General features: G+C 35.8%; 1 protein-coding gene across 1 annotated transcript in view; it reads left to right on the forward strand.

The window, feature by feature from the left end:
• The window catches only part of MROH9 (maestro heat like repeat family member 9), a 92,267-nt gene that overhangs the window by 37,669 nt on the left and 38,084 nt on the right, over positions 1–16,514 (forward strand). The window contains exons 7-9 of the mRNA XM_007458145.1: positions 3,265–3,400; positions 11,784–11,908; positions 15,205–15,354. Of these exons, the coding sequence (XP_007458207.1) occupies positions 3,265–3,400; positions 11,784–11,908; positions 15,205–15,354 (411 nt within the window). The remainder of the gene's footprint in view (positions 1–3,264; positions 3,401–11,783; positions 11,909–15,204; positions 15,355–16,514) is intronic.

The following is a 16,514-nucleotide window of genomic DNA, read 5'->3' on the forward strand; positions in this document are numbered from 1 at the left end:
CAGGAATAGACAGGCAATGTCCCAAAGTGATATTAGAACTGAAGCAGAAGTCCATTGTTTAGAGATGTACAGTTGACTTCCAAAAGAAGCAGCTAAAAAGCTTAGAAGTGGTTACTTCTGGAATTTAGCACCTAAAACTGTCATAATTGTTAAGATAAGGAACTGGAGAGGCCAGATGTACACAGAAGAAGGAATCCAGTAAGAAAGGGCCAGAAAACTAAGCAGGAGCACTTAGACTTAGGAACAAATACAGAGAAGTTACTTTTCTCCAGGTCTTAACTCTTTCCTTCTTTCAGCACTTTAGATAGATTTTCTAAAAAAGCAGGACTATACTGTATTAATGTTCCCAAAGTCTTGTGTTTGAGGGGGTGTGACTTGGTTGGCACACTTCTGAAGGGACTGTGCAGGGCATCATCAGTGTGCCCCATGGTTCACACAGCTTTATTCCTCTCTTGGCCTGTCCTACGTCAGGTCTCCCCTCCTCCTCAAACACGCTATGCAATCTAGACATGGCCACACCTACTCTGCTAGAGACACACATCTAGACAGACCCTATCTGGCATCATTAGCAGCTTCCTTTACAAAGACACCTGCTAAGAGTTACACATCCACAAGTTCATGAGAAGGGATAATCAGAGAGAACGCTCAAGGCAAAAACTATAACACAATAAAACTTTGAAACCAGTCCTCTGTAAATGGTCCCCAGGTTCAGTGAGCTAAGCTGTGAGAAGTACTCCCCTGGTTCTAGGTACTTTTGCTATGAAGGTCTTTGCCATAGACATCTTTGTAGCAAAACTAATTGGCTGTAAGGCAATTTTTTCATAAAAGATAAAATAACGAAAAATAAAAGAGGGACATTATAAAGGTCATAATGAAACATGAAAAATTAATAACAAAATTTAAAAGGCTTTCTTGAGGAATACAATTTAAATATTTACATACAATTTAAATATATTTAAATTGTGTGTATATTCGTGGCAATCCTGCCAAATAACTGATTTTATTTTGTGGGTTGTACTTAAGCACTAGTCTTTGAAGTCTTTCATTCACAGTATGTTCTTTGCTTTTTGATTCATCTCCTCATTCCGCATGATAGTTTTTCTTTTTTGCTAAAATTTCTTCCTTCATTTCATCCTTCATTCCAAATACCAAGATGCATATTTCTAACTGAGCTTTGTATTGCATTATAAAAACCTCTGCACTGTTTTTTGTTCTTGGCATCTTGCCACATGTCTGTTCATAGATGTTCCAAAGTTCTATGGGAAATGTGGGTTCAACTCTGCACCTCTGAGACCCTTAGCCTCTTTCTCCTCCAATGTAGTGTGCTTCAAAATAAGAAACCAACTCTTGGGGCAAATCATTGTCATCTCTCAGCTCAATAAAGCCACCAATAAAATGGCTAACTGAAAGAAAGTCTAACTCATTTCAACCAGTTGAAACCAAAGTGTCAAACCAAGCAGTCTACTAATTATTTTATCTTTCACAGCAAAATTGCCTTACAGACAATTAGTCATGTATTAAAAGGGTTTGCAGCAAAAATGCTCGTGGCAAAGATGTTTATGGCAGAGAAGCTTGTGGCAAAATCCCGGACACATACTCATACTCCTCCATCATGTCCAACAGAGAAACAGAACACCTTCCCCTTTTTTCTTAAACCCATAATGCAAAGGTGGTTCTTAAAATCTTGCCATTTGATAGAAAAAGAAATTTGGAATGCAAACCAAAAGAAGAGAATAGCCAGGGGAAAATAAAATACTTCTTCCTAGGGCCTAGAATAAATGGCAACCCCTACTGTCTGCTTCTAGATTCTTCTAAGTCATAGGACTCCTAAAATAGGGGGAGCCGCAGGTACCCTCACAAAGAAATACAGGCAGAAAGAATCCAAGGAAGACATCCACAGAAGCAGATTATCTTCCCTTCGTCTACTAAGACCATCACTCTCAACAATCTAATTCAGTCATATCCTTGGCCCATGACCTAGGTCACCTCACATTCTTCGTCAGGAATGATTCCGTGTGTGTGTGTGTGTGTGTGTGTGTGTGTGTGTAAGACTGAGACAGGCAGACAGACAGAGAGACGTTGAGTGGGTCAAGCAACAAGAGAGGCAAGGATAAGGGTATATAGGAGTAATACAAAGAAGGAGAAACAGGTCTTGGGATCTCCCTGGAAGGTTGACTTGAACTCTAACTTTTAGCACCAAAGCATCTATCTAGGAAAAGTAATCATTTGTCTTAGAGATAAGAAGGTTCTGCAGGCCTACTAGTTTAGCAAACCTACATGTGGGAAGAGTCCTTTTTGTTTAAAGAAAATTGGTAATAATTCTCATACCTTCACAAAAGCAAAATGTCTCTTCCATCTCTCCTTTCTTCTTTTATGTGTCTACTCCTCTCTCTATTTGCATTTGATCTGGCTAAACAAATCAGTCAAGGTAAAAACCTAAATATTTGAGAAGCCTATGTGTCAAGGAAGTTGTGTGTGGGGGGGGGGGGGGGGGCGGAATATATAAATGTTCTGGCAGTAGGTTTGATACCAGAAGCAAATGTTTTGAGTTTTTTAAAAAATTAATTTCCCGGGCTTCCCTGGTGGTGCAGTTGTTGAGAGTCCGCCTGCCGATGCAGGGGACATGGGTTCGTGCCCCGGTCCGGGAGGATCCCACATGCCGCGGAGCGGCTAGGCCCGTGAGCCATGGCCACTGGGCCTGCGCGTCCGGAGCAGGTACTCCGCAACGGGAGAGGCCACAGCGGTGAGAGGCCTGCGTACCGCAAAAAAAAAAAAAAAAAAAAAAAAAAAAAATTAATTTCCCTGGGAAGAATCAGAGCAATTCTCAGAAGAAAAGTTTTCTCCAGTGACTTACAGAGTCATCTAAAGTGTTTCATACATGGAGAAGGAAGCATGAAAGTTTTTGGATATTGACTCCCCCACCCCAGTATCCTAAGAATTTTATACCTACAAACAGATACCTAAAATATAGACTAGAAACTAACGTTAGTTGAGTCTCTATTATTGCCAAGCACTTTGCTAGGAACTTTCTTTTTTGTCATAAACGTTACCCCCTTAGTTCCTACAATAACTGTTACAAGGTGACATTTGTTATATGCATTTCATAGATGAAAAAATTGAGGCTCAGTAACAGAGTGAGGATTTTAATACAGATTTTGTGAACTCTGAAGCTCAACTCTAACCGTAGTCTGATATATATATATCAGACACAAACATTTAATGTTGACCGTGCATAGCAAATACATTTTTCTACTTTTTCACTAGACAAGTGTTGATGTTCCATGTTTGGGTGTCCTGGCAGCAGAACTGTCTCTTTTGTGTTCCCATGCTGATCCCTTGATCACACAACAAGCATCCTTGGGAATGTATCACCTCCTCTGCATTGCAAAGTGTCAGAATGGTAAGAAAGATTCATCTTTCCTAAGGGTTACTAACAATCTGTTCCTAATTATTATACTTGTGGGTCCCAAGGGGGCTCTATGTCTGTAGATTTCAAAATCCTGCCCCAAGATCTATCGCTTCACTTTTTAAAATGTATTTTTAAATCTTTTTTAGAATTATTTTTATAATGTTAGAGTTGGTTCTTCAATGTCTATAACATACTATATTTAGATTAGTGTTGGGTGTTAATGGTGGGAACAGGAATGCTGGGTGGAGGCAGGGAAGAGAGGAAGAAAAATTACCAATGGGACTTTTTAAAAAGAGGCATACTTTTTCTCTGTAATGGAGTATCAAATAGAATACTCAGATTCTTGCTTCAATGGTGGGGAAAAATTAGCCCAAGACCTAAATAAATGCTGCTCTGGACTGCCTAACAAAGCATAAGAGCAAGACCTTACGGTATCAAACTATTTCCAAATACTTTAACAGAGAATAGATTTACTGTCCCATAATAAACAACTATTTAAAGATTATATATACTAATTGTTCTCAAGTCATTGGACATCAGATAACAAAGGACAATGATTCCTAATGAGATGGGAACAAATGAACAAATAAGGCAGAGACTACAATTGACTGAGTTTGCAATCTAGAGTAAGTTTCTAGGCTGCAGCCCAGAAAGGAGTAACCCAAGAGTCTCACCAAGTTGAAGAGACAGAATTGGGAATCCAGATAGATCAAGATATTTAGAGTTCACAGGGTAAAGGGCCAGAAAGGAGTGCACAAAGAGAGAGCTCCAGAGATGTGCAGAGAGCCCTGTAACTATTTGGCCATGTAAGGATCAGAGCACACATGTGAGGGAACTACCTGAGGCTTGCAGGGGAGAGGGTGGGGGTAACACCCAAAATGGTTAAAGGATCCACTGAATCCCAAAAGACTGGAAATGGTGCCTATGCCTATAAGCTAGAATTTAAAACTTCATAATTCGTAAGTAACGAAGCAGAGTACAAAGAGATTTTGTCTCATCAAGAGGAAAAAATTATCCCTGAATTATTTTAGTGCCCCTTAACAAAAGTTAAAAAAAAGACCTAAAATTATCAACTGATCTCCAAATACTTTGTTTATCAGAAAAAGCTCAAGCTTACTTCTAGGAATACAAAAATTCCATCACTTAACAAGTTAAAATGAACAGTTTGGACCAGTTAAAATTAACAATGTCTGACATGCAATAAAAAATTACTAGGCATGCAAAGAAACAAAATACAACCCACAATAAAAAGTAGAATGAATAAAAACTGACCCAGAAATAACACAGATGATAGAATTAGTAGAGACATTAAAACAATTATTATAACATATTCCATTTATTTAAGGAGTTAGAGAAAAAGATGAACATGTTAATGAGAGACAAAGAAAAGTCTCTAGAAGACCCAAATTAAACCTCAGGAGATGAAAACTACAATATCTGAGCTGAAAAACACTCTGGCAGGGATTAACGGTATAATCTTTTTTATTGAGGTATAGTTGATTTACAATATACACAATATACATTTACAATAGGTGTACAGCATAATGATTCAGTATTTATACACATTTTACTCCATTAAAAGTTATTACAAGATAATGGCTATAATTCCTTGTGCCATTAATATTTCCTTGTTGCTTATCTCTTTTATACATAGTAGTTTGTATCTCTTAATCCCATATGCCTAATTTGCCCATCCCCTCTTCTTTCTCCACTTTGGTAACCACTAGTTTGTTTTCTATATCTGTGAGTCTGTTTCCATTTTGCATACACATTCATTTGCATTTTTTAATTTTTTAGATTCCACATATAAGTGATATCATATGGTATTTGTCTTCCTCTGTCTGTCTGACTTATTTAATTAAGCATAATATTCTCTAGGTCCATCCATGTTGCTGAAAATGGCAGAATTTCATTCTTTTTTATGGATGAGTTTTATATATCTAGATAGATAGATAGATAGAAGATATATCACTTCTTTATACATTCAACTGTTTATGGGCACTTGGGTTGCTTCCATTTCTTGGCTATTGTAAACAGTGCTGCTATAAACATAGGAATGCATGCACTTTTTCAAATTAGTGTTTTCATTTTTTCTTCATTTTACTTTACTGGATATATACCCAGGAGTGGAATTGCTGGATCATATGGTAGTTCTATTTTTAGTTTTTTGAGGAACATCCATAGTGTTTTCCATAGTGGATGCACCAATTTACATTCCCACCAACACTGTACAAAGGTTTCCTTTTCTCCATACTCTCTCCAACATTTGTTATTTGTAGACATTTTCATGATAGCCCTTCTGACAGGTGTGAGGTGATATCTTATTGTTGTTTTGACTTGTATTTCTCTAATAATTAGTGATGCTGAGAATCTTTTCATGTGCAACAGTGTAATCTTAAAAGGAGCTGGGGCTGGGAGGGGGGAACATTTCATTCAGAGTAAAGGTAAGGTAAGGATTATAGCAAATTTCTCATGAGACAACGCAAGCTATAGGCAATGAAGCAACCTCATAATGTACTGAAAGAAAAAGCTGTCAATCTAGAATTATTTAACCAGCAAAAGTGGTGCTCTTTCAAAAGCAAAAGTGAAATAAAGACTTTTTAGATATACAAGAGCTGGTAGAATTTATCACTAGCATATCTGCAGTATGAAAAATATTTTATGATATTATTCAAGAAAAAAATGATGTCAGATGAAAATCTAGCTCTACATAAAGGAATAAGGAGCACTGGATTGCAACTATGAAGGAAAATATTAAAATTTTCTTCCCTACTTTTTAAATCTCTTTAAATGAGAATCAACTATTTAAAGCAAACAAACAAAAACAATGTAAGAGCTAAATATGTGACAACAATATCACAGAGGCTTGAAAGAGGGTGAAATATGAGGTTCTTATCCATAAATTCATAAAATATCACTTCAAAGTAAACTGTGATAAGTTAAAGATGTATAATATAAATCCTAAAGGAACTACTTAGCTAATATAACAGAGTTTTATATAATAAGCCAAAATGGAGATAAAATAGAATCATAAAAAATACTTAATAAAAAAAAGACAAGAAAAACAGAAAGAAAAACAGATGGAAATATGGAAAGCAAAAAGTAAAATGAAGACTTAAATCCACTCATAATATATATAAATGCTCTAAATATCTCCAATGAAAAGGCAGAGATTATCACACTGGATAAAGAGCAAGACTCAACTATATGCTGCCTATGAGAAATGTACCCTAAATGTAAAGACACAAATAGAATACAAGTTAAAAGTTGGAAAATGATATAACATGCTAACACTAGTCAAGAGAAAACTGAAATGACTATATCAATATAAAAAAATACACACATTTCAGAGCAAAGAATGTTTCCAGGGAAAAAGAGGGTCATTTCATAATGATAAAGGGGTCAATTAATTAAGAAGACATAATCCAAAACACTTATGTACTTGAAAACGAAACATATTAAAATAATCAAAATACATTAAACAAAAGCTGATAGGACTACTATGAGAAATAGATCTGCAATTACAATCAGAGAATTCAATACCACTTTTTCAATAAACTATTACACAAAAAATCAGTAAGGATACAGACCTGAACTAGCTAGATCTAACTGACATTTACAGAACACTCTACCAAAAATGGAAAAATAAACATTCTGTTCAAGAAAAAAACAGAAAATTTACCAAAATAAACCATATTATAGACCATAAGACAAGCTTCAAGAAATCAACAGGTAGTTAAGTCATACAAAATATGACGAAAACAGAGTTAAATTAGAAATCAAAAACAGAATTAACACCATACAGAAAAATAAACTCAAAACGGATTAAAGACCTAAATGTAAGACCAGATACTATAAAGCTCTCAGAGGAAAAAATAGGCAGAATACCCTTTGACATAAATCGCAGCAATATCTTTTATAATCTGTCTCCTATAGTAATAGAAATAAAAACAAAAATAAACAAATGGGACCTAATTAAACTTAAAATCTTTTGTACAGCAAAGGAAACCATAAACAAAACAAAAAGACAGCCCACAGAATGGAAGAAAATATTTGCAAACAATGTGAATGACAAGGGATTAATCTCAAAATTTATAAACAGCTAATGCAGTCCAATATCAAAGAAAACAAACAACCCGATCAAAAACTAGGCGAAAGACCATAGAGATGGCCAACAGGCATATGAAAAGATGCTCAACATCACTGACTATTAGAGAAATGGAAATCAAAACTACAATGAGAGGGCTTCCCTGGTGGCGCAGTGGTTGAGAGTCGGCCTGCCGATGCAGGGGACATGGGTTCGTGCCCCGGTCCGGGAGGATCCCACATGCCGTGGAGCGGCTGGGCCCGTGAGCCATGGGCGCTGAGGCTGCGCGTAAAAAAAAAAAAAAAAAAAAAAAAAAAAACTACAATGAGATATCACCTCACACCAGTCAGAATGGCCATCATCAAAAAATCTACAAACAATAAATGCTGGAGAGAGTGTGAAGAATAGGGAACCCTCCTACACTGTTGCTGGGAATGTAGATTGGTACAGCCACTGTGGAGAACAATATGGAGGTTCCTTAAAAAACTAAAAATAGAGCTACCATATGATCCAGCAATCCCACTCCTGGGCATGTATCTGGAGAAAACAATGATTTGAAAGGATACATGCATCCCAATGTTCATTTCAGTGCTGTTTATAATAGCCAAGACATGGAAGCAACCTAAATGTCCATCAACAGATGAATGGATAAAGAAGATGTGGTACATATATACAATGGAATACCGTCCATTAGAAAGAATGAAATAATGCCATTTGCAGCAACATGGATGGACAGAGATTGTCATACTAAGTGAAGTAAGACAGAGAAAGACAAATATCATGATATCACTTGCATGCAGAATCTAAGAAAAAAATGATACACAAATGAAATTATTTACAAAACAGAAACAGATTCACAGACTTAGAGAATGAACTTATGGTTACCAGTGGGGAAGGGTGGGGAGGAAGGATACACTGGGAGTTTGGGATTGACATATACACATTGCTATATTTAAAATAGTCAACAAGGACCTACTGCATAGCACAGGGAACTCTGCTCAGTATTCTGTAATAAACTAAATGGGAAAAGAACTTGAAAAAGAATAGATACTTGTATATGTATAACTGAATCACTTTCCTGTACAACTGAAACTAACAAAAGATTGTAAATCAACTATACGCCAATGTAAAATAAATTATTTTTGGATTTTAAACAAGTTAAAAATAAACAGAAGTGGGGAAAGGATTTATTCAAGTTAAACTTTTATCAACTTTTTAATAAATGGAAACTCTGGAGATAAATTTTTCAATTTTAAAAGAAAAAAAGATATCTGAAAATTCAAAATGTTTGGAAGCTAGATAACCTGTTTCTAAATAACAAATGTGTCAAAAAAAAAAGAAAGAAGGGAAATTTAAAGCATTTTGAACTAAATGAAAATGGAAATATAAAATTTCAAAATTTATGGAATACAGCTAAACAAGATTCCAGAGGGGAAATTCTTAGCACCATATGCCTACATTAGAATAGAGAAAAGTTCTTAAATCAATGACCTTAGCTTCTGCCTTAAGAAAGTAGAGAAAGAAGAGCAAATAAAACCAGAAGTAAGAAGAAGAGAGGAAATAATAAAGACCAGAACAAAAAACCAATAAAACTAGAAAGCAGAAAAACCTTAAGGGAAAGCAATGAAGCCAAAAGCAAATTCTCTGAGAGCATCAGGGGAGAAATAAGAGAAGAGACACAAATTACCAATATAAGGAAAGAGAAATAATATCACTGAAGAGTCTATGGGCATTAAGAGAATAAAAAGTGACATTATGAACAACTTTAGGCCAATAAATTTGACAAGTTAAGCAGACAAATTTATTGAAAGACACAAATTACCAAAGCTCACTCAAAAAGAAATAGATAATCTGAATATTCTGTATCTAGCAAAGAAGTTGAGTTTGTAGTTTAAATCTTCTGCAAAAAAAAGTCCAGATCCACAGAGAAAACTCCAGACTGAAATGATCTATCAAACATTTATGAAAGAAATTATACTAATTCTATACAAATTCTTCCAGAAATGTGAGGATGAGGGAATACTTGCCAACTCATTCTATGAGGCTGGCATTATTCCAACACCAAAATCACACAAAGACATTACAAGAAAAATAAAATCAAAAAACCACAGACCAATGTCCCTCAAGAACACTGATGAAAAAATTTAATCAAGCTTAGCAAATCAAATAGTACACTAAATAAAAAGAATAATATACCATGGCTATGTGGAATTTATCCAGAAGTGCAATGTCAGTTTAACCTTTTGAAAATCAACCAATGTAACATACCACATCAACAGATGAAAAAAATAACCATATGGTTATTTCAGTAGATACAGAAAAAGTACTTGACAAAATTCAACATCCATTCCTAATAAAAACTCTCAGAAAATTAGGAAGAGAAAGGAAACTTCCTCTATCTGCTAAAGTACATCTATGAAAAATCTACACCTAACATCACACTTAATGGTGAAATACTGAATGATTTCCCCAAAGGACCTGGAAAAAGACAAGGATGTGCACTGTCATTAGTTCTGTTCAACATTGCTTTGGATAGAATAGAATAAAGAGTCCAGAAATAGATCCACACATGTATGGTCAACTGATTTTCGACAAAGGTTCAAAGGCAATTCAGTGGATAAGGGATAAACTTCAATAAACATTGTTAGAAAAATTGGTGATTTATATGCCAAAAAAGAACTTTGATATATATCTCATAAATGCATAAAAGCTAATTCAAAATGGATCATAGGACTACACGTAAAACCTAAAACTATGAAACTAGAAAAAATCTTTGTACCTTGGATTAGGCAAAGCTTTCTTAAATATAACACCAAAAGCATGACCCATAAATGAAAAAAGATGATAAATTAAGTACCTCTGCCCTTTGAAAGACACTTAAGAGATAAGCCACAGACAGTGAGAAAATATTTGCAAATTACATATCTGATAGAAGGATTGCATTCATTATTTTAAAGGAACACTCAAAACTCAGTAAAAAAAAAAAAAAAAAAGCAACCAACCGAATTAAAATAGTAATAGATTTGAGTAGTCATTTCACTAAAGAAGCACAGATGGCAAGGATGCACATCAAAGGATGATCAATATACAGTCATAAAAGAAAGGTAAATTAAAACTGCAATGAGACACCACTGTACTCCAGTTAAAATGTCTAAAATTGAAAAGACTGACCATACAATGCATTATTAAAGGTGTGAAGCAACTGGAACTCTCATACATTGCTAGAGGGAATATGAAGTGATACAACAGCTTTGGAAAATAATTTGGCAGTATCCTAAAAAGTCAAACACACATCTACCATATGATCCAGTCATTCCACAGCTTAGTGTTTACCTAAGAGAAATGAAAGCAAATATCCATTCAAAGACTTGTACATGAATGTTGATAGCACCTTTATTTGTAATAGCCCAAAACTGGAAACAACCCAAATGTCTAGCAAAAGGTGAATGAATAAGCAGATGATGGTATATATGTACAATGGAATAGTATCCATCACTAAGACTACTGATAGAAGAAAAAACATGGATGGATTGCAAATAATTTTGCTAAATGAAAGATTCCAAACAACAAAAGAGTATATACTAAATGGTTCCACTTATATAAAACTGGAAAATACAAACTTGACAGAATGTAGATCAGTGCCTGCCTTTGAATCAGGGAGTGGGATCTGGGAGCAGGTTTGATCAATTACAAAAGGACATGAGGAAACTTTTGGAGGGAATCTTTTTTTATTGCAGTGATGTTTATAGGCACATACATATATAATAACTTACCAAATTGGACACTTTAACTATGTTGCATATTGGTTATATCTCTATAAAGCTGTTAGCAAACAAGCAAAGTCATTTAAAACCTACCTTCTCTAGAACAAAAGACATCTGCACCTGAAGCTTATGTTGAGGGCTTTTCTCTTTCTTGCTGTATCACTCCCCTAGCTCTTTGCAAAATGCCTCCAAGTCTGCTCTTTTAACGACACCCCAACTTAGCAGTAGCTCTTCCACTGCACTGAACAATGCATTTGATGGCCTAAATGCACTTGATATTTGGTCAACTTATTAAAATTATTTATGTCCTTTATTCATATTTCAAAGAGGCCTCTCTTAAACACTTTTTAAACTCTGGGTCAATGTAGTCATAATATTTTATGTGACTAATCTGTTAGCAGAGAGTTAAACATTCAGAAACTTTAGACTTCCAGAATTGGGCAGGAAGAGGAAATTGGAAATAGCAATGTTATAGAGGAACCAGTGATCAAATAAAAACCTTAAACTCTTTTCCTTAATACAGCGGATATTGCAAAAAATAAAAGTACAAAGTATGATAAGCCTGGAAGTCATTGCTTCCTGCCTTCTCCCTCTGATATAGAATTTCTACCCAAGATCTTGCAAAGAGACAAAAGTAAAATTGCTCAGGTAACTTAGCCCCCACTTTATCCTATGGCTTTTGTTTCATGTGTATTATTACTTTTAGTGGTAACTTATTTCAACAAAATTTATATTTTTAATAGATTTTTTCTGTTTTATTTAAATTCAGTAAAGCAAAGAGTAAATGATAGAGTATTTGGCTTCCTGATTTTCATCTCTATTAATAAGAATTATGCCTATTATTCCAGAATATAGCAATTTATATTATTTTACCTAATCCTTACAGAATGCAAACGAGAAAGGTGTTTCCTAGGTGTTATGCTTCTTATTGTTTGGCTAATAAGTTACTAAAGATGGGAAACTTCTGATTTTCTAGCAAAATTAATGAAGTCAACAATTAACAGCCTTTTCAATGTTATTATAATTTATTCAGCAAACATCAAAATAATGCGATTTACATTTCAAAAACCTCTTAAATTTAAATTTTTTTAAAAGTTCAGGTGATAAACCTCAGTACCAAGTAAATAATTTTTACATTGACCCAACCTTTGGGGAAAATCATGAGGCTCTATAACTGTATACATTCCCTCACCTTCTTCAAAGTATATGGGCTTATTCATATGCTTGAGAGGTCACTGGCGCCTAAGTTGTGCTGTCCAACAGATGGCTGTCTAGGTACACACATTGAGTCAACAGTCCAGCAAAGCCTGCTGGGGAGGCTCTTCAGGCTAGCTCATCTCTTGAGTTGGGAGGGTCTTATGGCTCCCCCTAAAGGTACATGCATAAAGCAGTGCCTTGCCCTCCCACGGCTGAGGTAGATAGAATTGTGGGAGGCTGAGGAGATATGAAAACAATATACCTCAAATAATACAATCAAAAATACCACATAGATATTCTAAATATGCATCTTCATGATGATGCATCTTTCCAAAATCAAGCATTATTCATAATCCACCTCCCCTCAAAAGTCACAAACCTCGTTGACTACAAAGTTGTCTATTTAAGTGAAGAAACAAGGCATCTGTAGAGGTTTACTAGAAAATCCTTTTACATCCTTCCATGCTTCACTCCAGAGCCCTGGAATTGAAATCCTGAGCCCCACAACTAGGCTAGTTAGCCTAAGACTGGCAGCTTCCTCAGGGTCTCTTCCAAGTGGTTCATGGGTCTTACTATCTCCACTTCCAGTTTAGCATCCTCTCTTTTCTGAGTTTAATGTCCATCAGATTTAGAAATCCTTGGATTTGGGGGAGGGTGCCCTGGGTCCTGTGTTCATGACCTGTTATTCAGTTCTCAATTGTGAGATCAAAGCAGATCTAGTACAAGCACTGTGTGCAAGAGTGGTAGCTGGAAAATCCTGAGGTAGGTACTTTCAGAGGTAGATTGGGACAAATGGGTGAGAGAATCTAAGGTTGTAGTAAGGAAATCAAGAGGACCATATCCAAAGACAAAGTCCTAAGGATGCAAATAGGAGGAAAAGCATCAAGGTTTTTAGCCAAGAGAGCTAGATCACATTTTATAAAGGGAGCCCTATCATTTGACGTACTCTACTGTCATATCTATACCTTCATTACTGAGTCCAAACTCATACTGTTCGCTGCACAATAGACCAATAAATCAAAAGACAAGGTGTTGGGGCAAGGAATAGTGACTTTATTCAAAAAACCAGCAGACCAAGAAGATGGTGGACTAGTGTCCCAAAGAACCATCTTACCTGAGTTAGAATTCAGGCTTTTTTTACATTAAAAGGGGAGGGGAGGTGTGACTGGTTGTTACAAACTAACTGGTGCTGAAATCCTTTGTTCTTGCAGCTATCCAGGTAGGTGTGGTAACAATGTTCCTGTAAACCTCCAACAAGACAACTATAATTTTCTATTCTGCACCTTTTTATCTCTATATGAATGGAAACGTGTTATACATTTAAAGGTCAAGCCTGGGAGGCAGAATATTGAGAAAGGGTTAGTATGTATATTCCAGGCTATAGGCCACATTCTCTTACTGTTTGAGACAAAGGTGCAAAGCTAGCATGACTAAGCACAGGCAATGGAGCACAAAGGCTAGAGCTAAAGGAATAGATCCAATATGGAGTCAGGTTTGTTCTTCTTTGTTCAACCTTGACATACCAGAAACCTCTAACACTAACTCTAAGTTTCACTAGGAATTGCTCCTTCTACAACATTTTAATAGACACCAAAGTGAAATATTTTGTTGAATAAAAAAATATGCAAAAGAGAATATTCCCTCTTCCAATGATTTTTTAAAATTCAACATCTTATATAATTAAATCTGGCTTTCTCAAAGTAGAGCAAACTATTTATAATATTCAGTTCACCTCACCAAGCCTTAGTGACCCTCCTTTATCCATCTTTCATAGCTTTCCAAAAATACTATCCCTCACCCCTCTGTCCAGTAGGAGGGAGCCTGGTGGTCATCAATTTTCACTCAGACCTCAGTCCTTCCCTATTGACCAGAAAGAGCTATGTTCAATTCCTTTAATCGGGATGGAGAAAAGCTTTTATTAGCAATATTGAGTACTTTTTGTATTTTAGAGAATGGCACACACACACACACACACACACACACACAAAGGAAAATTTTGAATACATATATATTTTTTGAATATATATATATATACACACATATACAAAAGGAGGAAATGTGGTTCATTTATCTTTCTTAATTGAGAGATCCATAATATTGTGATTTTTTTCACATTTTATGGCCCATGGATATTCCTCTAACTTTAAAAAGAGATTGTTTGAATTGTAGTTGTTGTACCTCAATCGTGGACATATGGGCCTTTCTTTCTCTTCCCACTTCTTGATACTTCTCTGAGAAAAAGTCCACACCTTTGAATGACTCTGCCTTTCTTACCCCATCCTTTCCTTCATCTTCTACAAGTCATGCTTGTTTCTGATCTGAGCAAATTCACTTCCAAAGCTGAAGTTCACAATAATTTCTAGTATTTGAATAGCTGAAATGGGATAAAATCAATATTTTATAGTTCCTCTGAATTGCAATGCCATGATTTTCCACTTCTCCCTGGCTTGCCCCCAGAGCTGACTTATTCAGATGAAAAGTTTTTAATTGCTTTAAAAATCAGATGAAAAAATATATATAATTCAACTTGAATTACAGTCATCGTAATAGCAACACAATTGTAAAATATAATTTTTAATATTTTTTAATGGAGGAAAAGGCCCACAGCAGCAAAGGTGCCTAGGGCCCACAAAAATCATACAACCCTGCCTGGCCCTGAAGCTTCCCTCAGGATGTCTGGGTTCAGCTGTCTTGCTTCTCTTGATATAAGTAAGGCCTGAGATCATGACTCTCCTTTTTGGTTTCAGAGTGTAGGACAAACCTTATTGCCACGCTTGCTAAGTGACTTTGTGTGGAGTCTCCTGATGAGACTCTCTGCACCTGATCAAACAACTGCATCCGAGGCAGCAACCATACTGAAACTGACTCTGGAATATTATGCCCATAAGGTCACCATGGTAAGATACTTGACAATGAGCAGGGGAGTGCAGAATGTATTCTCTAATGGGCTCTTACTGCCTTTGTTATATGCCTACTTCTTTTCATATATATTTCTTGCCATTGCTCATTATGTCACTTCAATAAAACGAGGCTTTTGTGTGAAATATTTCAAGCATACAGAAAAGTTTCAAAATAATGTAATGAACATTCACTCACCAATCAAACCAAATTGTACATTTTGCTATACTTGCTTCAAATTTTAAAGAAATGCATTAACAACAATAAAATAGTACAAATGTAATTGAAATCCCCTGTGCAACCATTAAGGAAAGTTTTAAGAACCCTCAGCTAGCTGTAGGGCTGGCCACATAATTTGTGGGGCCCAGTGCAAACTGAAATATGGGGCTTCTTATTCAAAACATAGGAAAAAACTACCATTAGATGTAGAAACATGAAGATTTTCCCTATCTCTCGCTCTCTCAATTTGTCATGGTGTTATTTTCTAAGTTAAAAAAAAACCTAAAATTTTATAATATTAACATGAATTTTGCCATCCATCTTTCTATTGTGCAATGCCAATCATAGCTGCAAATATAAGAGCACATAACTTAACAAAATACTACAATTCATATTTCATATTTCATGCATGCATATGTATTTTATTCTTACCAGAAGAGTGGTAAACACTACACAAAACTACGTTAATTGTCTTTATTTCACTCCTTGTCATTCACACATTCTATTAACACTCTCTATCTTCATTCTGTTTGTAAGGAAAGACTGAAAGGAAAAGAATTTATGGATTGCCACATCTTTCTCTTTCCTTCTATGTCATCATTTTCAGCCTAAGTGGTTGAGCCATCAATAAATGTTTATCTTATACCTGCTTTGATTTCCCACTGAACCCCTGCATATCATGGGTCTACTGGAATTCTGTGCTCTTAGGGAATTGTGAATGCTGCCTCTGAATGAGGCTGCAGGAACCATAGCTGACTCTCCAGAGCCCTGCCACACACACACACACACACACACACACACACACACACACACACAGAGGCTCCATTGTCCCATGGGACTTCACTTACAAAACACAAACTCAAGGAAAAACTTATTAAAAATTTCAGGGCTTCCCTGGTGGCGCAGTGGTTGAGAGTCCGCCTGCCGATGCAGGGGACAC

This window comes from Lipotes vexillifer, unplaced genomic scaffold (assembly GCF_000442215.2).
Source record: "Lipotes vexillifer unplaced genomic scaffold, Lipotes_vexillifer_v1.1 scaffold189, whole genome shotgun sequence".
Classification (NCBI taxonomy): Eukaryota; Metazoa; Chordata; class Mammalia; order Artiodactyla; family Lipotidae; genus Lipotes; species Lipotes vexillifer.